Genomic DNA, 23,751 nt, shown 5'->3' with positions numbered 1-23,751 from the left:
ATTAATTTTATTATTGTGAGAAATAATAGCACAGCATTTGCCAATAAAAGAGCCAACAGATTGAAAGAATAATACGTTTAAAATACAACATAAAATTAATGTATGAAAAATTTTGATTCACGTTGAAAAAGGAGTATTAGTCAATTGGGGAAAAGCAATAACTATTCATTGGACACTTGCTACCACCTATTTGCACAGGTTCTTGATAAGATCAGCTATCTAGCATTTGAAGAAATCAATAAAAAATTCTTTAATAGGAATCAGATGCATCAATTTCAAACATAAGTCTTAATAGTGAAATGTTCTGTCCAGAAAAGCAGGACCAAGCTTCTCATTAAAATTTTTGAAAAGAATTTTAACATTTATCTTTGTATTTATTGTGGTCATGTAATACAAAGAAAATGTGCCAAACTTTCACCAAGCTCTATCACCATGCCTCTAAATTTGCTCCTTTTTATCATGCCAGTATGTCTTGTAAATATGAATTTCCACGGAGTCACAATGTGGAAAAGATTGGGAAACACTGAAACACAGGGAAAGAGTGACATAACCAAAAACAGCACCCGCAGGAAAGCCAAAGGGCACTCTTGTTGCACATAAAAATGTGTTATAAAGGAGCACCCAGTTCTTTCCTCTTTCGACCAGCAGTATTTCAACTTTTTCCTGCTCTCCCATTCTTTATACTCCTGCCCCATCAATACCTCAAGTCAACAGAAAACCAGCTCAACTTCAAATCCACACATTCTCAAAGAAAAATTTCCCATTTAAAAGCAACCCATTGTATCACAGACTGATGAAAATACATATCAAATTTTAATATTACCATTTCTTGGCATAAAGAAAGACATTCTGTTCTACGTTCCAAATACCACTACGCAATAAATATGTTTTACAACAACAAATGGACAACAAAGGCATATTAATACCATCAAAATAAGATTGTAGAGGAATAATGACATTTATTGGATAAAATTACGTGAAAAAGTATTACAGAATAGTACATATAATTCAGATTATAGAACACAAATGCATACTGTGAGGTCATAAACAAACAATTTTAATAATGGTAAAATGGCATAATTAGGAAACTTTGTTAATCAAGGTTTTTCTTTAACATTGTTATATTACTTTCAAGTACAATATCAATAATAGTTTTCAATAAAAATAAACTGATAATACATCTGCACTCTTGTATAATTTTCTGCTGTTGGTTACCATAAATGAACTGACACATACTCCTATAAATCATCAAAACCTCCCTTTCAAACAAGGGTCAAGTGTTAACTGTGTAAAAGTGCTTTTATACCTTTACTAATATTGCAATACTAAACAGAAAGGTGATTTTTAAACCTATTTAAATCTACCCTTTGTACTTAAAAGTCCAATGAACACTATTATGCCACTCAAACACACAGTTACTTGGATCTGAGGGCTTTAAAGTACAACTAAAAACATCCCATTAATTTTTTGAGAACAAAGAATTATCAACATAATTAAATCTATGTTTTAAAAAGGAAAAAAAGCAGAACAAAAATTTCAAAATTATTAATTGTAAACTATTTTTTGGCTCCCATAGACAAATATGCCAGAGTAGCTTTGAGTAGCTAAAAATTTACTGAACACTTATTATGCGCCCAGCACTGGGTCCTATTGTCATTTAGCGTAAATCTAACAAGATTCTGTTAGTTATTATTGTCCCATAATTCAGGAGGTTTAGTAATTTGCTGGTAAGCAGCAGATTGCATTAGAACTTCAGTGTCTCTAAAGTCATTTTCTTCACTGTACTCCACTAGGCAAACATATCAATATGGATAACAGTCAAGCATCAACAAGCATATAGTTCAACAATGATGGGAGGTATAATGTCAACAATATTAGTCGGCATGAGGGGTCTCTTCACAACTCTTGCACTTGTGTATTTATTTAACCATTTCATCTTAACCAGATTTTAACAGGCATCAATCAATAAAGGCTTCCATTTAAAAAACTGTCATAATTATACTTTAAGGTGAGAAAAATCCAAGAGTAAAAGTTAACCCTAAAAATCAACTCCTGCACAGAAAGTAAACATCCGGAATTCCAACATTTCTAATGTCTATGACTTATGGAAGATAACAAGGTAGAGAGAAAAGTGAACAAAAATTAATTTGGGGTTTTTTTTTAACTTGCATTGAATCCCATTTTTGACACATGTTGGTCAGAGATCATGAAGCAAATTACTTGGTCTCTTCGATATTTTCTCATTTAAAATAAAGTAATACTGAAAAGATTAAATGAGAGCATGGCATAACCCTGTACCAAGAATGTGCTCTGTCAGGGTTGATGTCCTTCACTTTCTTGCCCGATCTTAAAATAAATGTCTTATTGCAGCACATTATACAAAAATCTACATTTTTGTTATAACTGTAAACATGAAATAAACATAATGAAGAAAAATAATTACCTGAAGCATTGTGGAAAAATGTCTTATTGCTTCATCATAGAGACCACTGCCAATCAACACATAAGCAATAGCTATGAAACAAAATACAAAAACATTAAAGAAAAAAGGCTCTCAGACGGAGATCAATAACTTCTTTTTAAAAGATTTATTTATTTATGCATACAAGAACTGGGGTACAGGCCAGAGGTGTGGGGGGTGAGAGGATTCACCAGAGACAGAGTGGGGAGCAGAACAGGCAGACTGACTGAAATACACTGCTGAGGGGAGCAGCAGGCAAGACAGGAGAGGTCTGCTGCACCCTGTGGGCATCTCCCTGGCTGAGGATCAAACTCGTGCTACAGAGGCCATGGATAGCCCCAATGTGCTGCTCTCAACCCCATGCGCCACCAGGGAGGCCCAATAACTAATTTCTTTACTAAATATAGAAGGCAACTCCAACAACCAGAAGTAGAAAAAGAAAACTTAGAAATTAAAAAGATATAACTTAATTCTTTTACCACTCAGGACTTGCTAATCAATCTTCTGCTTCATCTGGATTTAAATTATTAAAGTCATCTATAAAATATCTGCCTATAAAGCCTATAAGAACTATTTCTATTTGTCTAAGCCCATCACTCACTTTCAAATATCAAGTAATCTTTTGTGATATTCCCTAACTATATATCAAAAGAGCTAGTAATAAGCCTGAACAATATACACAAAACATGGCAATGTGATTTTACTGTGAAACTTAAGAGAAATAACCAAATAGCACCACAAATCTCTATTCCTGGGGTTGCTGAATTTACTGCCAATTATCTAGAAAGAACAAAAACAGAGGTTCAAATTAATATATATATTTATATAATGCCTAACTGTAGATCATGCACACTACTGTAATGCAATGGTAGCCCTTTCCCTACCTCTTGTATTTAAACAAGTCAAAACAATGCTCAAAATATATACTAAAAATAAATAAATAAATAACTTGATCAAATTGTTCAAGTAACTGGTATTTTTTAAGTTAGTCATGACTACCTCTTAAAATATGGCAATATTTTGACTTTTTCACTTGACAACAAATTTTAATACTCTAGACCATATTTACATCTATATTTGCCATAATTCCCTAAATCCCCAAGTAACCCTGAAAAAAACTATATGTCTCACTCAACATTATACTATTTTGATCATATTTCTTTGCAAAAAAGTTTTATTGTAACCCTCTAATTCTAGACCCTAATAGGTATTCTGAAGATGGGCAACTGAAATTTTATTGTCAATAGAGTTTAAATTTCCTGACATTAGAGTAGTTAAAACATAAATGCAGTAGAAATACTAAATGCAGAGATTTAAACTATCTATAAATAACCCAGGAAAAGTTCAAAACCATTCATTATCATAATTATACTAAGAGCTTTGGGGGGCATTCTTCAAAATAAAAAAAGGACTGTTTTTAACCTAATTTGTTCTTCAAAAAGAAAAATTAAGTTCAAATGCATATTCAGAATAATAAGAATGGACACTATTCAGATAAGTGTATCTGTTTAGATAACCAGAGATATCTTTGGAAAGGTCCAGAATCATTAGCAGCAAAAGAGCAACATGAATAATTACATGTATCGCACTTTTTTTTGTTTTTATTTTTTTATTTTATTTTATATAATTCTTACATCATTTTTCATTTTTGCACAATGTATGAATTTTCATTTTGGTTATATTCCCCATATAATTCCCACCACCCCTTATTTTGGCCCTAATCCCTCCTCTCCTCCCCTGTCCTCCCTCAGTAGTATGTCTCTGGTTTATAGTTGCTTGTTGATTTTGATTTTTTCTTTATTATAATTAGTCTTTTTCCTGGTCCCTTATTTAGGTTTTCTAAAGTCCTGCTATGAGTGAGACAATTCAGTATTTTTCCTCTTCTTTCTGGCTGATATTGCACTCTTAATATGTGCCAGGCACAGGCCTAATCATCTACACATATTAACTCATTATTGCAAGAAGGTAGTTACAATTATTATCCCCATTTTGTAGATAAGGAAATGAAGCAGCAATTAAACAAACTGTCCAAAAACAACATGCATTCAGTGAGACAAAGGAACCTAGCTTCCTAGCTCTGGGTCCTACCCTTCTTTTTTCAAGACTTAATTATTTATACAAGAACTGGGGTATCAGGCCAGAGACATGGGAGAGCGAGAGAACTCATCAGAGACAGAGCGGGGAGAACAGGCAGATGGATCAAAGACACTGCTGAGGGGAGCAGCAGGTGAGACAGGAGAGGCCCACACCATGTGGGTATCTCCCTGGCAGGAGGGGAATTGAACCTGCACTGCAGAGGCTGTGGACAGCTTCACAGCACTGCGTTCAACCCGCTGCGCCACTGGGGAGGCCCTGGGTCCTACCCTTCTAACCAACACACACCAAAATAAATCAAGGCTGGATCAAAACTGCTCTGCACTGGGCTGGACTGAAAAATGGTTTGGATTCCATAATGATTAGATCAGCAGAGAATGAAACACAAACTTGTACTTTCTGAATGCAGGAAGAAATAACAGCTGTAGGAGATCAATACTGAACATTGCCCATGTTTTGGTTGCTGAATTCCACTCAAAATCAAATGTCACTCCCAAATCTTTCCATTTAAAAGTAAACATTTTTTAGAGAAAACCCCCGCAGTGCCATTTCAAAAAAGCTCTAATCCAAATGTTGCGCGAATAAAAATAAGACCTGGATCTATATTTTGTTGTTCAGAGTTCAAAGAAAAAGAATAAACTTGTATAGCTGGAATTCTCACAGAAATTGTTACTCACATCTACTCCACATCTCCCAGCACCATACATGTTGATAGAAGTTGTTTTTCTAAGAAAAAATGCTATGATACAAAAGATCCTAAGCCAGCTCAGGGTCTAAACTATCATAGTGTCCATTTGAAATGTTCTTAGAATGTAGAGGCAGCCTGGCACACATCAGGTCCTTAATTAATTATTTAATACACAAATACGTGGCTGGACAGAATCCAAGGATTTCAGGAAAGACCAAGATCTGATGCATTAACAGGTAATTAAGTCTCATGTCTACTCAAAGAGTACCACCAAAATGTAATTCATACTTTCAAAGGGTCAATTCTTAACTACCTGCACTAAAAGAGGAAAGGAGTCAGTACAAGAAGAGCTTGGTCTCAATGGGAAGTGTATATGCCTGCAGAAAGGATAAAATGATTATTTGAAAATCAGAAACGTTTTTCTGCATGTGCTTTAGGTGACAAGGCCCCTCAAGGGAGCATGTGCTTATATGAAGTCAGTCCACCTGCACACCCAATGTTGTTTCACGCCTTCAAATGGAAGCTGACAAGGCAGGGAGGGAGGCACCCAAACCATACAGACACTGGTGACATCAGCCTGTTTTTAAAACATACCATGAACAAGCCAAACAGCATGACCCATTTGCAGATGTGAAATCATTCAATTTGTCTACACCCATATTCTGTTGACCCAATCCAATAACTGACTGGTGTCATGAGTAAAATTCATTTAAATCTAGCTATTTTATTACACAGAAATCTAAAGTAGGTATGATTCTATTGTTTTCATTTCTATATTATTCATAATAGATGACAAAATATAAATACCCTTTAAATGAATGATAGCAGCTCATAAGACCTCATCAGCATAATTATTAATTCCCACTAGAACGCAGAGGTGGAACAATCCCTACCAATCATTCCATCCAAATCTTTTACTTCATGACATACACTCAAGGAGGACTCTCACAAGGGCTGAATGCCACTCATACTGGCAGGCTCAAGGCTGTGTTCTTTCTGCCTCACCATCCTGCCAACTTGCTCTGCATATAAGCATAAATTCTAGAAAATACCACAGGAATATCCTGGTTCAAGTCTCACCTAACTCTTCATTTGTGCTGTCATTATCAGTAGCAAACGGGAATCTTTTTTGTTCTGCAATAGACTTGGCCTGGCTCTGAAATAAAAACAAATAAACACACATTTCAGCTTATCACAAATGAAGTGAAAACTTAAAATGCAAACCTGTATTTAAAAAAATTAAAGCTACATTTGATTTATATGGAAGAAAATATTCGTTTTAAGTCATAACATTTATGTACTTCAGGGCACAGTTTGTGGCATAATTTATTTGCTTTTCCCCCCTTATCATTAGCAGGTCTGTTTTTCCAGGAGTAAATATTTTCTTTTTTTTGTGTGTGTAGAAGAAATGGGATGTAGGCCAGAGGACAGAAATGAAATCCCATAAAAAGAAATCATTTCCAAAGTAACATCAAGAGTACACTGAAGGGCATATCTGATTTAAAAGTTTTTATTATGTTAGAAATAAAATCTCTAACAGAAGTGAGTAGGAAAAGCATAGCATGAACAAATAAATTCCTCAGCAAAAATCATGTTTCCTATTCTCAATACTGCATGTATAGACATCTTTTGTGGATGGTGGTAAGATCTGGTATGATTTGCACAATTGTACTTCTATGTTTACTTGAATAATTATTTGATTAGTGATTGTAGGAGTAAAGAGCACACAGGGATAGAGGTTATCTAGTTCACCAGTTTTCTTCATCAGTACTGGCACATAATAGGTACTAAATAAATATCTGGAGAATGAATGACTTCCATATTTTAAACCTATGGAAAAAGTTTTATAAGCTTTCTTCCAATGGCTACTAGATAGCAAAATTTCAAACTAAAAATGTAACTAGTGGAAAATTCTTGAATTGCTATTAGTAAGAATAGTTTAAAATTAGTTTCTCATCACTCTAAGAATCCACTTGCCTACCTGAGGTGGAGATTGTTCAATTTCTACTTAAATGTTTTCAATGATAATCAACTCACTACTTTACAACACAACATTCTGGGTTTTGACAAGTCTAATTAAAAAGTTTTTCCATATTCCAAGTTAACTGTACTTGGTTCACTAGGTAAAACCAGTTGATTATTCTCTAGTTTGATTTTTCTACCTATTTTCAGTAATTCTTACATGAAAAGGCAGACATTGTCTGGAAAAGAAAGAATATCTTATAAGGAAAATTTTTAACCAAAGACACAAAAATATGTACGTGGTTGTCAAAGGAAAGGCCTGGAGAAAAAATGTGTTAACTTTGGGTACTGAAAAAAATAACTCAGTTTCATAAAGTTAAGTATAAATAAAAAGAAGATCCTTCAAGAGGCAGCTAGCTAACATGAATTGGCAGATGCAGACATAGTGTCAGATAGTCATTCCTGGAATGGCAAGGTCTCCTGTACAGTTTAGTTGGTTCTGATGAAAAGAAAAAAAAAAAAAATAGAGCTATGTAAAAGATACCCACACAGGCAGAGGTTGGAAAATAAGATTATACTATCATACTTCAAATACATACTATTTCTAGACATATGGGTTAATTATGAGCTCCCCTTTATTCTTTGGAATCTAAATGATCAACCATACAATTTAAAAGTCATAATAATTCAATGTGAGCAAATACTAGATGACCTAACTTTATCTTATACACAGTGAACCAAATCAGACCCAATTCTCAGTTGATAACCTGAGGTGACTTCCAACATTTAGAGTTAGTGTCATCGTGCTTCAGGTCACAAAAACAGAAGGCATGACAGAAGATGCATACCAGAATCTTTTCAGTGTTGAGGGAAAGCAACGAGTCACAGGGTGGCGATCCTTTGGGTTCGCAATCTGGATCATGGAAGTTCAAAAAGGATGACTCTGAAAAGCAAACATTCCTTGTTATTCTCCTCACCTTAAATTTATGGCTCTATACTATATATTGGAATGCTAAGGATCCATATAACCAAAATAAAGACGAGTCTAGAAAACACTAAAAGGAGCATCTTATCTTCTACCATCACAACTGTGTAATATTTTAACTTCCAAATATATTACACACTCATCAGTGATCTCACAACCATTCTGGAAAAGATCAAAGGCAAGTTTCCCAGGTTGGTAAAATGAGGTTTAGATAGGTTAGAATTGTTCTAAAGACAACAGGGCAGAAAGAGTACTAGTCAATACCCTTCTCACTATACACAAGGAATTAATAGAATTGCTGAGATCCTTTTATTAGACATATCCTATCCGGCAGCATTTACCACACGTTAAAAAAAAAAATCACAGAGGGCCTCCCTGGTGTGCAAGGGGTTAAGCACTGCAGTATGAAGCAATCTGCAGCCTCTGCAGCACAAATTGGATCCCCAGTTGGCAAGGGAGCTACCCACATGGCACAGCAGATCTCTCCTGACTTGCCCACTGCTCCCCTTGGCAGTGTATTTCAGTCAGTCTGCCTGTTCTGTTCCCCACTCTGTCTCTGGTGAATCCTCTCACCCCCCGCATCTCTGGCCTGTACTCCAGCTCTTGTACACATAAATAAATAAATCTTTAAAAAAAAAAAATCACAGAGAACAAAGTCAAATCATGATAAAATGTTTAAAAATATGCACTCAGATTCTAGAATTCAGAACACATATTTGTTCTGAATAAATTTGTGCAAGAAAAAAATGATCCAATTAAAAAGAATGGGTACCAGAAATGAATAGCGAAAGCACAGAAGCAAGATACAAACAGACAGTGAATAGATAGTCCTGGCAAGAAAAGGGAATTGGTGCTAGAAAATAAAAATATGAGGGTGGAAAGTCAGTCATTAGACTGGGGAAAGCCTTGTACCCAAACAAATACTTTAGTCTAAAAGAGAATTAAGAACCAATAATGGTTGTTGGTAGGTATTTGGAGGATTAATTTGAAGAAAGGTTTTTTGGAAATATATTAACCTATAACATGTTTCTCCAACCTTTAAAAAAAGCTAATATTTGAGAACTTCCCATATGCTAAGCACCACGCTAAGCACTAAGTATATGTTGTCTTATTGTATTCTAATAATCCCTCTACTTTGTGCAATTCATGTCAGTTTCAATAAAATTGCATTGTATAATTTTAAATAGCTACATCACATTCTATTGCATGGAATTTAACCAGACCTCTATCATTGGATAATTAGGATGTCCTTTCTTTTTTTAATATGTTTCAGTAAGTATCCTTGACCTTTGTTTTTGCAATATACCCAACTAGGCAATTAAATTCTAAAAAACATAATTACTGAGGCAAAGATGGAAACGATTTTATAACCATTCAAATGTTACTCCATTTTCATCCCAGTATGTAATAATAATTTCATTCCCATTAGCAGTGTACAAAAGGTCTATTTCCCTCCACTCAATATTGCCATTCTTTTTATTGCTCCCAATCTGAAAATAGTACTAGCTAAGAGTAAACTTTCTGTGTATTGGCATCTCTTCTTTTGTAAATGCCTTTGCTCATATTTAAATCATCTGAATCTATTCTGTCATTAATGTCAGTCTGTCATCCGATTACCTATTGCCCAAATGGTTAACTGGTTATCCCAGTATCACTTAAATTATCAATTTGGTTTTTTTGTTTTTGTTTTTAAAGATTTATTTATCTTATACAAGAACCGGGCCAGATGCACGCGGGAGGGTGAGAGGATTCACCAGAGACAGAGCAGGGAACAGAACAGGCAGCCTGACTGAAATACACTGCTGAGGGGAACAGCAGACGAGGCAGGAGAGGTCTGCGGCGCCATATGGGACCCTCGCAGCCAGCCGGTTACCAGCACTGCAGAGGCTGCAGACAGCTTCACAGCACTGCCCTCAACTGCCTGCGCCACCAGGGGAGGTCCTAAATTATCAATTTGAAACACCACCTTTATAATACCTTGTATCACTGGGTCTGTTTCTACACATCTTTAAAAAGGGAATCTTTGAGATTATTCAAATCTAACTTCTACAGCAACTGTGACAAATGACTGTCAATGCTATACATGGACATTTACTCTTTGGAGTATAATTCATATTCATTGTAGAAAATATGGAAAAATCACGAACAATAAATAAAAGCAATTCAGAATATCACCACACATTGAGAATGGCTGAAAATTTTGGTGTATGTAATTAAGAGTAGTAATACTGAAACCAGAAGATCTGGAGTGCAAAATCCTGTTCTCTGCCACTACTTACTAGCTCTCGAGTACTGACCTAGCCTCTTTAATCTTCAATTTCATTTGTAAAACAAGCCTAATCATAATCCACTACATGGGGTAGTTGTAAGATTTCCTAAGGAAATATATGTAAAGCAGGTGGTACACAGTTGCTGGCACACAGGAGAACTAAGAAATGTTTAGTGCTATTATTATCACTGACCTGTGAGAACTGAATGAGAATCACAGTTTTGTAGCCTGCTTTTTAACTTAACTATATAAATACTTTCTCAGAGGATTCCATTTCTTCTATATTATTTAAATTTGAACTTAGTGAGATTGGGCCTCCCTGATGGAACAAGGGATTAAGTGCACTATGTAGCAATCCGCAGCCTCTGCAGCAAGAGTTCGATCCCAGGCTGGCCAGGGAGCAACCTACATGGCGTAGCAGACCTCTCCTGTCTTGCCCACTGCTCCCCTCAGCAGCGTATTTCAGGAGATCTGCCTGTTCTGCTCCCCACTCTGTCTCTGGTGAATCCACTCACCCCCCATACCTCTGGCTCATACCCAAGCTCTTGAATGCATAAACAAATAAATGTTAAAAAAAAAAATGAACAGTGAGATTATATACCACTTTTTTTAATTTTTTTAATATTTTTTTTATTTATGCATACAAGAACTGGGGTATAGGCCAGGGTAGGTGAGAGGATTCACCAGAGACAGAGTGGGGAGCAGAACAGGCAGATGGACCAAGGTTCACTGCTGAGGGGAGCAGCAGGTGAGACAGGAGAGGTCTGCTGCGCCATGTGGGTAGCTCCCTGGCTGGGGATCAAACTTGCGCTGCAGTGGCTGTGGATTGCTTCATAGGTTGCGTCTTAACCCCTTGTGCCACCAGGGAGGCCTTATATACCATTTTTAATATTTTTAAAGCAAAATTTCACTTCTCTGTAAAAAAAATGCATTGTGCTATTTCAAGACTTTCTAATCCTTGTAAGGGTTTCTTCAGATTTCAGTATCACAGTTCTTTAATTATTGTAGCCTTACAATAAATGTATATATTTTAGTAAAGCAAAGCCTGATCAACCTTTTTTCAAATATTTCTTGGCTACTGGGATAAACATTCTTCCTTCAGGTAAGTTTCAATCTTTCTGTTAAGGTTCCAGAACAACAACAACAACAAAAACCTTCTGTAATTTCTATTATCATTGTATTAAAATTATGGATTGAGGGGAGAAACAATTTACTTCCTTACAAAATTTAGTCTATTCAAGTCTTTTATTAACAGGTGAAATTTTATATAGGATTTACACATTTAAGTTTGTTGTAATTTTTAAAAAGTTGATTATTGATTCAATACATGTTTGCTGAGCATCTAGTCACTATTAGCCTCAGTGATCAATCCAAACAGAAATGAGCACTGGCCTTGTATTCACTGGAGGAAATGGATAGTAATCACTTACACAAAGAAATGTAAGGTAGCAAGGGCTTATAAGGAGTAGCTATGCATAATAAGTGCCTGCTTAGGGAGGTCTTGTCTGCATGAATAACATCAGCACATATTGATAAAGTCACGATGTATAGGCACTCTACTAATTCCCATTTTAACAGTGAGGAAAATGTGGCAGAGAAACACAGAAATTTGCCAGTGACCATTCTCTAGCAAAATAGTAGAGGCGGCATTTGAGATGGAGTCAGTTCTGGAGTTCTCGCTCATAACATGAAAGGATTAAGGGTGAGCTGAAGGAAGTTAAGGATTTAAAAGGTGGAAGTCCACAGAATGCTAGCAGGACTAGGAGAGTGGGCAGAAATACAGCATATTCTTAACTGGCTAGAGCTGTATAGTTTATCTGCCCACATTAGTGAAGTCTTAACAATGTTACTCATGTCTCAATTTATCCGTTGATAATTGTCTCATCTGCATGTGATTTTATCAAAGCTTTTGAAATATTTATTCTCATTTAGCATCTTATATTACCCCTGCCCAAAAGTATTCATTAATAACAGTGATAAAAGGTACTCCTGCTATTCCTGACATTAATATTACATCTAGTGACCCAAAATTTCCTCAACTTTTGATAAATTTTTCATTTAACATTTATAAATATTCTGTAGGAAGCTGCTCTATCTGGCCAGGGGTTGAGTGGTATGTTTTACTCTATCAAGAAGTATTCTCCTAGTCTTTGTTTTATTAAAAAAAAAAAATTAATGAGGAAAATTGGCTGAACTTTATCAAGTGATTCTGCAGTTTTAAGATAATCATTTGATTCTTCTTCTTTAACCTACTAAGGTAATTAAATTTTTTTAAAGGTTGAACCACCTTTGTACTTATGGAATAAATTTTAATTGATTGAGGCAGGTAATTCTTTTTTTTTTTTGCATTAAAATATGGATTCTTTATTTTCTGTAATCTTATGTTGCTCTCAATTTTTCCCATTTTACTAGGCAGTGGAAAAATTTAGACTACCAAGTCAAGTAACTGTCAGACTAACATAATTTCTTGAAGTACTTCCAGAGTCTTGCAAGGTTTTTTTCCATATCCCCTTCTCCAAGTCAACTTAACCTCTGGATATATATAATAGTTTGTGTCCTAATAGCATGGGAAGAACAAGTCCTAAATCATCCTCAAGAACCTGGTTTTTGAGGTTCTTTGCAATTTAAGATTATTTACATGTCTCTGGTATATATCACCGAAATTCATGGCTGATGGAATTTGTCCATTTTCTTTTATTTATTTGTTTGTTTGTTTGTTTGTTTTATTCTTTTAATTGCTTCCTGGCTTCAGTTTACTAATATTTTACTTAGGATTTTTATAACTCTTACACCTTTCTATTCCTGCCACCCCAAACTGTGTTAGATTCTGGTAATAGCACTTTTCACTGATTTGGTAAGGTCTGTGATAGGAAAATTGCTTGTTAACTAGAATAGGAGTTGTTAACTAGAATTGTCTAGAAAGGGTTAAATTTACCCTTCAGTCTAAAAACATCTCGTGTACAATGGCTTCAAATATTTTACAATAATCCAATCAGTTGTATTTAAATGGTATAGATTTCCATGAAAATAAGAAAATTCTGTTTTCCTCCTTGCTTAACTCATAAAAGTAAAATTAACAGTGATTACTGCAGAAAGCATATTACAAAATGTCATCTTTTTCTTATTATGATTTTGCCAGACATTTCTTTATTACTTCAGATTTTTAATCTTATTAGCAGAGATTTCTACAGTTGTCTCTTAACCCTAAGCACTTCTATAACTGCACATATCCTGATTTCTAACGTACATTTACATTTGCTGTCCTATTTATGTGTTAGTTTGTTTATATTTTTTGTTGTTTTTTTAACTAGCCCTTAGAACTATTTATGAATTCTATTGTTCTGTTTCTAATCCATTTGTTCTGGCTTTGTTCTATTTAGTCCTTCCAAGTGCCCTTCTTGCCTCTTCTTGTTTTTCAGAGTTAATCTCCAGTTCATTTATTCCCTTTCTCCTTTAATACTAGGAAGCCGCAAAGCCTTAAGCAGGAAAAAAGATCACCAACAGCTGTTTGAGGAGAGAAGGCCAAGTGAGAGACTGTAGTCAGTTAAAAAATGGGAAAAGTCCAAACAAAGGGAGAGGCCACTGGGTTGAAATGGAGGGTCATAGTCTAAAGAGATACATGAGGTTAAACAAGAAAGACAGAGTTTTGAAAAAGATTAGGAATGAAAACAGGAAAAAGGCACCATCGTTTAATTTGTGCAGGTAGGAAAAAAAGGACTGAATTACAATGGAAGCTTAAGAGGGAGAAAGGTTTTAATAGGAAGTGGAGGGTGAACCTTGGGCTTAAGTCACTTGCTCATTAAGACTCAAAATTGTCAATGTCTTGTTTGTAGTTAGGAAGTTCCAGAGAAAGATAAGAGCTACACATGACTTTGATAATCATTAACTTATGGTGGATGATAAAGCAGGGAATGTGGGCTGGATCTCTAAGAAAATGTAGGAAGCTAGAATTTAATGAGAAGGAAAGAGCTGACCCTGGTGGAGACAAGATATTTAAAGGGAGGGCAAGGGGTGCTCCAGTTGGTAATTCACCTTTTTCTAAAGAACTACCCATTTCTTTGAACTGTTCTCCATCTTTGCCATAAAGCTATACACAGAATGATTATAATGATTTTAATTTTTCATTATACCCCCTCACACCTTAAGTCAAATATTTGTTTCTTCTCTTTTTTCTTCATTAGTCTTGCTAGATAATTTTCTAAACTTTATCAGTAATTTCAATGAACCAGCCCTTACATTTAATTCTACTTGTTCCTGATTTCAAATATAATTAGTTTGGAAGCAAAGTAATAAATAGAGTGGATCAGAGCACAGGTCATGAGCCAGACTGATTCAGATCAGATGCCTAACTGGCTGTTTAACTGTGTGCCAAGTTCATCAATATCTTTTAGCCTCAGTTTTCTCATTTGTAAAATAGGAATAATTACCACCAAATGCCCTCATATATGCTTCACAGGATTAATATAATGGGAAAGGTATAATGCCCACAGTTCACAGAAAATTGATTGTTAAATGTCAGTATACATATAGGCTAAAATTGCTAGCGGGGCAGGGAGGTTCTTGAGCTTCCTAAGTTTATTTTGGTCATCAAAGTACTATACAGCTTTAAAAATGCTTTAACAAACATTACTTCTTCTGGTCTCTATCTTCTGAGATAGGCAGAGTATACCTTAGACTCATTGTACACATAGGGAAATAAGCCCAACATTAAAGGACATGTTTTAGGTCATTAAAACAAAGAAATAGCAAAGACAATACTTGCCACAACTGTGCTGCAGGACAAATCAACAAAGGTCCCTGGTCCATTTGTCACTGCTCACTCTGCCACAGCTTGGTCCTTATAATAAACTTTAAATACAGCAATGTGACCAAACTTCTCTCCTCCCCTCTTAAATCCCTCATGAGGCTCACTTTAAGAAGAGCAATTTTGATGAAATGATGAGAAGCTGACAGGGTTCAAAAGAGAAGTGGAGACATGGAGACAATGAATATAAATATCTCCTTTCAGGAACTGGGCTGCAAAAGGAAGTAGAAAAATGAGGTGTGGCTGGAAGGACATGTGGTCCTGTCTTTGTTGCTTGTTTTATAAAGATGGGCGCTCTTACAACCATTAATGTGCCGATGGAAGACAAGAGAGAATGGAGTCCCTTGCATAAGGAGCACAGACAACTCACCACAACAGGACCAAAGGCTATCAGTACAGCTGCAGGCAGGCTGACAGTTAGGATGGGGGTGTGGGGGGGGGGGTGCATGAAAGTTCTCTTCAATTGCTTCTTTCCCAGCCATATAAGAGGAGGGAGGCTACTGCCTCCAAGTGAAAAGAGGAGGTGGCACTGGAAGTGGACATATTTGTCTCACATTCATTCTGAAAGTGAAAACCAAATAAAAGTTTGCAAACAGAAAACCCATGGCCAACCTCCAAAGGAACAATTTTTATAAGGAATTCAAGAGCTGCCTGGTCATACTCATCACCCAACCACCTTGCTCCAGTTATATGGCTAGTATGCCTGTCACCTGAAAACAAGGATAAATGGGCTTTTCCCCATGAACAGGCTAGAATTTGGAAATCAGGTGCCCAATATGTATTGAAAATTTTTTATCCTAGGTATAGGGTATCTGGGAAGAGCAGACAGCAACTTGAGGCCAAGTAGCTGCTATGCAGCCATCAAGTGTAGTGCCTTTTGCCTTTACGAATCTCTGCATTTGTAAGACTACCACTGTTGAGGGCAGTTTACCGGACCACTGGATGGTCCCAAGAGGTATATTTCTTTTAGAATAACAGGAAAATAAGAGGGAAAACTTTCCTCTGAATGATTTATTTATTTTAATTCTAAGAAGGGCCTCCCTGGTGGCACAGGGGGTTAAGCACAGCACTGTGAAGCAATCCGCAGCCTCTGCAGCATGAGTTCGATTCCCAGACAGCCAGGGAGCAACCCACATGGCGAGGTAGATATCTCCTGACTCGCCCCCTGCTCTGCTCAGCAGTATACTTCAGTCAATCTGCCTGTTCTGCTCCCCGCTCTGTCTCTGGTGAAACCTCTCACCCCCCCGCATCTCTGGCCTGTACCCCAGCTCTTGTATGCATAAAAAATAAATCTTAAAAATAAATATTTTAATTCTAAGAAAATATTATTCTTTGGTACCTGACATTTAAAATTATCATAAAACAACTTGAAAATAGAGGCTTCCCAATGAGAATTAGACTATAAAGTCAACATCTAGTTACTCCTTTAGAAAAAGAATCTGCAAAAACCAGCTTTTAGAGACAGAATGGCTTTTTAATAAAGCATGAATGTGATCTAGTCAAAGCTGTATTAACCCACATAAAAGCATGAACACATGTAAAGAATGATGAAAACTGAAAGGAGTTGGTCAGCCACACAAATGAAAAAAGTGGTCCAGAAACAAATTATCCACAAACAGAAAAGTGTGCCTTAGCAACAGACTGGGCAGCGGCCTTACCCACAGAGGCCGGACTGAAGATGCATCAAATGCTCAAAATGGAACATGTACTTTTAAAATCTGAAGAGCTTCTCATAAACTCATACATACTGTCAAATACCCACTACTGGGGGAGTTAAAACATCCGGGCACTGATGTGAAATTATCAGTGGCATGAGAATTGAGTCACTTCGAACATACCAAACACAAGCAGGAAAAATTTTCAAGAGAAGCCTACTGGTCTTCTGTGTAAAAGAGATGCTGAGCAGGCTAGACCAATACAGGCTAGACCTTCCAATGTCAACATCCTGAAGGTCTAAGTAAAGAACACCAGCCCCTAAGCAGAGTAGGCCCATTGCACAGTGCTGGTTCTTGAATCAAAACTAAAACCAGACCAAATATTTCCAAATGAAAGTAGGGTGACACAGAATGAAATTTTATTCTGAAGTTTAAAAAGAGATATCAGTTATTGGGCTTCCCTGGTGGCGCAAGGGGTTAAGCACAGCACTGTGAAGCTATCCGCAGCCTCTGCAGCATGAGCTTGATACCCGGCTGGCCAGGGAGCTACCCACATGGCACAGGAGACCTCTCCTGCCTCACCCGCTGCTCCCCTCAGCAGTGTATTTCAGTAGATCTGCCTGTTCTGCTCCCCACTCTGTCTCTGGTGAATCCTCTCACCACCCACACCTCTGGCAGGTATCCCAGTTCTTATATGCATAAATAAATAAATCTTTAAAAAAAAAGAGATATCAGTTATTGATTAGGAGCCCTTTTAGGTTTCACACGTTGCTTGTGAAAATTTATCAAGATACATACTTATGATACATGCATATCTCTGCATATATGTCATATTGCAATAAAAAGATAACAAAAGGAAAATTCATTCACCCAAAGTGAAAAACATTAAAACTCTGCTTTAATCATTTCTTAATTTATTCTACATGCAAGACACACCCAAACAAGTAAACAAGATGTCCTATTTAAAATGTCATGGTGTGAAAGGGGGGAAGTTTTAAAAGTTGGTCAGTTGACCAACAATTTACCAATGCATACTGATACCAAGTGATCTTTATACAGAATGTACTCTGTCACTTCATGCAGTCATGGCTCATGCAGAGTAGATTCTAACACCCAGGTCATGTATCTTTTGCCCTCACCAAGAGAGTAAAAAAATTAACCCTATTACTCAAAGTTGAACACTAGTACCAGTACATAGCTTTTAAGAAATAAGTGTAATTCTTTTTTTAAAAGATTTATTTATTTATACATACAAGAACTGGGGTGTAGATCAGAGGTGCAGGGGATGAAAGAATTCACTAGAGACAGAGTGGGAAGCAGAACAGGCAGATCTACTGAAATACATTGCTAACAGGAGCAGCAGGTGAAACAGGAGAGGTCGGCTGTGCCATGTGGGTTAGCTCCCTGGCTGGGGCTCAATACCTTGATAGTTCTGAGACTTTAACCCCTGTGCCACCAGGGAGGCCCAAGAAATAAATGTAATTCTAAAGTCAATATAGCTATATTAAAAAGCTACTGAATAAGCAAATGCCAAAAACTATCATCTTCATGGAGCTCATGCTACAATATGTGAATTCTGAACCCGAGAACTTTCTAAGAGATGCTATTCAGTTAGCAAAAGATCCAGAGTAGCCAGAACTGAGAGGAAATAATACATGGCTATCATTATCACTCCATGCTTCCATCTCTATGATCAAAATAAGCAAGATACTTAACACTGGCAAATTATTCATGGATGCCTTAAAAAAAAGATCAGTAGAGGTCTGCCAGAAAAATATATGTAACAAACACTAGGGGAAAAGTTGTTACTCCAGCATAAAATTTGGTCAATTTCCTTGTATCCAGAACAAAAAAAGAAATAGTTCTCATTATAAAAGTTTCTCTCTTCTACTTCTGCCTTCTACTTTGAAGGCATGGCAATGATTTAAGAGCTGTGTGCATTAAGATCAACTACATATATTTAAATGCCTGATTACTCAATTAAGAAAAAATTATATATAATGACCATAAGTCTTACTGACCTTGTCAAAAATTGCTGAGCAAGATTCCTAGCTATTTCTATATCTTTCTGACAGTTAACAACTCCCTAACAGGACAGACATTAATGTTCTTAAATCCACAAAGAACTACGGAAAAATAAAATCACACCTGGGGTTATTAATTTCAATAAACTAAAAATACTCTTTCAGGGTGCAAATTAATAATTGAACTGACTGAGGTATTAATCATGGACAGCGCTAATGTGCTCAGCTAATGAAGGTAGCTATCTGCAAACTACCAAAAAGATATCAAGTACAGACTTAAGAGACAGACAAAAAGTCTCTAAGACAGCAGTAAAAGGAAAAATCTCATAAACCCAATTGTTGTTATTAATACTACATTTTCAAAGAAGGAAAAAAAAAGAATTTTGAAATAATTTCTAAAAATGTGTGTGTTTGAACTGTTAAAATACACTTTAGACTGCCTGTAAAGAGCACATAACAACCTACTTAATACAGACAGAGACCACACTAGAATGAGACGCAGTTTAGGTTTGCTAGAAAGAACCGAGGTCCTAAATTTAAATCAATGGGCAGGCTATAACTTACCTAAATCTTAATTTACCAGATCTGTAACATTACAGTGTCAAATTAAGATACAGCTAAGATCTCTCCAAATCTTTTCTATTCAGGTCTCTGCTCATACCACCTTGCCAAAGGTGGTCACCTGGCCACCTCTCAGAGTAGCATTCCCACATTACTCTTTATTCTTGAAAACATTACTCTTATTCTTGAAAGCCTTTATCACCAGTCTAACCTATGCTGGTTTCTCCTGCAACCGCCTCCCCCCACCCGAATTCTACTCCAGCTCTTTCCCCATGGTCTAAAACACTGAGTGACATCTAATAAGCACACAAATGGCTTTTCAGAAAAAGAATAGATCCACTGTAGTTCAAGTTCAAAATATTAGGTTCAGTGAAGCATCCTTGCATGCATGTAAATATAAAATTCTAAAAGTTAAGAATATCACTTTCAACAAATTTAAGGGTTTAGGACTTTATCATTAATATTACTAATAAACTGTGCAAATATTAATGGGGAGATAACACACACATGGTCAAGAGGGCAGGTTCAAGTGAAGGTTCAAGTTACCCTTCACTACACACCTGTCTTAACTTCTCTTTACCTCAGTTTCCCCTTAGGTAAAATGAGGATAAAAACAACACCTATTTCAGTAACAACAGGATTAATTAAGAACATATATAGTGTTTACAACAATAAACTATAATTGTGGGGAAACTTGTGTTCATCATCTCTTTCCATAATCCCAAGCTAAAAACAGGCAAAAGCAGTAAGGAAAAGGAAAATTTATTTTTGTTTCAAAAATATGTACATTATATATTTTTAAAAGAGTAAATTATTTCCACCACAGGAAAAAGAAGGAAGATCAGAGCTATGTAATTACAACACGCCTTTCAAATAAAAAGCGAGATGTAAAAATGTAAAGGAGAAGAAAATGTCAGAGGGAGGGGTGTGGCACAGGAAAGTGCAGGCTGAGACTCAAGGCCCTAGGGAAAGCCCAGGCTGTGGTCTATACAGCTGCAGCTCAGTGAGCTGCTCCCTGGGGGCCTGATTTCCTTTGATGGTGGTCCACACAGTGCACCATTCAGACAGCAGGGCTGCCACCAGCCTCAGACTTTGGTTCTGCAATCACTGGGAGTTGTGTCTTAAGAGGATACATATACAGCTCAGTAGATGTGCAGATGTAGACTCGAGCATACATCAACTCAAGCATTTGAATCCAAAAGTTGTGAGAAGACTTGAAAAGTGGCTGTACTTGCTGTTTCCATGTTCTGTATAGGGGCTGGCTTGTGGGTGGATGAGCTAGTAAGTGATGACATGATTAATAGTTGGTAAGGACAAGTCTGTTCGATTCTGAAGAACTATTAGTTCTGGGCCCTGGCACTTATCTAGACCTTTGAGTTAATCACATGGGGGCTCTGGATACAGAATATGAGCCTCTCAGGCTACAAAACAGTTAGCTATAAATCATGAATTTGCTCCTACACTGTTCTCCCTAGGACTGAGAGGGGCTAGAGCAGGTCTCATAGGGTCCAGTTTCTACCCAGTCATCCAAAGAAAGAAGGAGAAATGAGAGACATTTCTGGAGTCTCCACAATGAGAGATGGCTTTTGTCACATACTGTGGCCAGTAAATCTAAGAGAGCCCCACATAGCATAAGTAGTTGGCTCTGGGAATTATTTACTGGGGCTCAAGGCAGCAGCACCCAAGTCACATCAGCACCTGTTGGCAGCTACTGGGACATTCAAGACAGCTCAGGGGAGCCTGTCTGAAAGACTCATGCCACTCATTGGCAGTAGTACATTTTTAATTCCAAACTAAGACACTAAGTACTACATGGGGGAGATAAAAAGAAAGTTCAAACATTTAAGTAAATCATCCTTCATTATATGGTGTTTATCCTTTGAAGGACAGAACATTAGATAATGGTCTCCGTATGTGAGGCACTGAGAAAGGGTAGATGGATAGGAAGATTCCTCCAAATGCCTAGTTTATAAAAACCTATATTTATCCCTATCTCGGAAAAAAGTTTAATACAGGTCGAGTTGGCCCAAATTAGGACTCTTAGACACTGGCATAAGTCTGATGTCACAGAGTAAAATGAGTCATCTAAAGCAATAATATCTGTGGACCTCATAATATGAATCAATTCGTATTTTCCACTGTCCAGAATCTGGGTCTTTCAACCAATGAGATCACATGACTACAAAAAGGCAGGGGAGAGGAACATTTACACACATATGCTAGTATATACTACAGATGTGTTTTCCGACCTATAAACAGAGCTTAAGACAAAGTTTTGCCACCTCAGCTGTCCCTTTACAGCTGTGGGACCTCAGGCAAGTGATACTTTCATTCTGCCTCCATTTCCTGATCTGAGAAAAGGTGCTACCATCCGATGAGGTATAGACCAGGAGACTAGGTTAATGAAACTAAAGTTCTTACAACAGCACCTGGCATACAAGCACTCCATTTATGTTAGCTGTTTCTAGTTTTCCCCATAGCACCCTTGTGAAGAAAAAAAAAAAAAACCTGTAATTAGTTAATGGTAACAGTGTCTTCAAATTACAGAGGAGGCAACTTTGCAAAGACAGATTATTAACTTGTTTGAAGTCACAGAAAGTGATAGAGGTAAAAGCCATTCTTTTTCCACTATGTAATGCTGGCCATGTAATTTATGCTGTTACTAGCCAAGGTCTACTGGAAAATAAAAAAAAAGTCACATATACTTCAGTAAGTGAGTCTTCCTCGAGAAATCAGATTAACATCCAACAGCCAAAAAAATACTTTTTGTCTTCCCAGGTACAAGATGCTAAAGAACACTGCTGCCAGGCCATAAATGCACCTTAGCTCCTAGTGATTAGGTGTGTTTCAACAGCAAGCCTTAAGGGAACTCACCTAGGGACAGAAGAAAGGAAAGGGATTGAAAGATGAAAAGATCCACTAAAGAACGTCAAAACAAACAAAAAAACACATACGTATTTTGTCCCTGAGGCATCTGTCATGACTGGTTAAACTGAAGCCAATCGTGCCCTATCTTAATGAATGAACTGGCCTAGTTCCAATACGCACACAGCTGTGACCAACACAGGCTCGAGGACTGCCTGCGGGGCTCTTTTTACAATCAGGGAGACACCTGACAGATCACAGGTCAATCTTGAACAACTGGAGACAAAATATCAACAAGCAGATAAAACAGGCATACTCTTTCATTTCCTTTACCTTCCAGGGATAGAATGTTTAGACTGTGTTTAAAACAAGACCTCAACCTGGAAGGTCAGGAAACAAGATTTCCAGACCAAAGCCGGACTGGACATCCCCACCTCTCCTCTGGGCCCCAAGAAGCAGCGCCCTAGGGCCTGATCCTCCTCAGTATGCTCCAGTCCTTCCGTCCCTCCCTCACTACCTAGGCCTGCTCAAGGGAAAGAGCGGGAACAGGGGCTACTCCGGGCCACCTGCCATCTCCTCGACCATCCAACACCCTTTCAACAGTTGCTAGGACTCCGGTGAGGCCACCCTGGCCCCGAGAGCAGGTTGTCAGCTCTCTTCTGCATCCACAGCCGTGCCCACGGCGGCCAGGGAGGAGGAGGGCGCGCAGCGGCGTGGGTGCGAGACGAGAGGCTGGAAGCGGCCCAGGTGTGACACCTCGCGAAGCCGGCTCCACCTGGACTGCACGTCGCGGCCGGCAGCGGCGAAGCCCAGGTGACCGCACATCGGTCCCCGGGCCCGCCGCCCCCACGGCCCCGCTGGCCCCAAGGCCCGGGGCGCCCCGGACGCCCGCCCGTCACCGCCCACTCACCGCCGCACTCAGCCGAGTACTGGTCCCCCCAGTCCCCGGACGGCGGGCTGCAGCCGCCACCGCCCGCCGGGGCCTCCTGCTGCTGCCGGTGCTGCAGTTCCTGCTTGAGCAGAGACAGTGGCGAGTAGTGTTCCGTGGCCAGGGCGCCCGATCGCGACCCGGGGGACAGGACCCCCAGCAGCAGCACCACCACCAGGACGCGCCCCGCGGCGCCCGCAGCGGCCACAGCTCCGCCCCAGCAGTAGCAGCAGCAGCAGCCGGCAGGTGCCATCTTCCCTCAAGGCGCATGTGCGGCGGCCCGCGCCGCGCGCTGCGGCCTCCCAGACTTAACCCGCGGCGGGCAGGTGGGCCTTAGCCAGAGGGGCGGGAGAAGGACTGGGACAGTCCCTTCTGGGAGTTGTAGTCCCAGCTCCGTCACCCTCGGCCCTCTTTCCGGGGCTGGGACTACAAATCCCAGCAAGCATTGCGTGGCG

At 38.2% G+C, this 23,751-nt stretch overlaps 1 protein-coding gene across 4 annotated transcripts in view; it reads right to left on the bottom strand.

The window, feature by feature from the left end:
- The window catches only part of TTC13 (tetratricopeptide repeat domain 13), a 63,649-nt gene extending 40,071 nt beyond the window's left edge, over window positions 1-23,578 (bottom strand). For 3 of the 4 annotated variants that reach the window (XM_037510430.2, XM_037510431.2, XM_037510433.2), the window contains exons 1-4: window positions 23,279-23,549; window positions 8,054-8,148; window positions 6,324-6,399; window positions 2,444-2,514 (exon numbers count right to left, since the gene is read on the bottom strand). In XM_037510430.2, coding sequence (XP_037366327.1) covers window positions 2,444-2,514; window positions 6,324-6,399; window positions 8,054-8,148; window positions 23,279-23,549 — 513 coding nt within the window. Of the gene's footprint in view, window positions 1-2,443; window positions 2,515-6,323; window positions 6,400-8,053; window positions 8,149-23,278 lie in introns of all 4 variants that reach the window. The other variant, XM_037510434.2, reaches the window with a different exon arrangement.
- Window positions 23,579-23,751: the final 173 nt, after the last annotated feature.

The sequence above is a fragment of the Talpa occidentalis genome, unplaced genomic scaffold, assembly GCF_014898055.3.
Source record: "Talpa occidentalis isolate TD23 unplaced genomic scaffold, MPIMG_talOcc4v2.1 talOcc4.14, whole genome shotgun sequence".
In the NCBI taxonomy this organism is placed as follows: Eukaryota; Metazoa; Chordata; class Mammalia; order Eulipotyphla; family Talpidae; genus Talpa; species Talpa occidentalis.
This window is presented reverse-complemented; position numbering and strand designations above follow the sequence as displayed.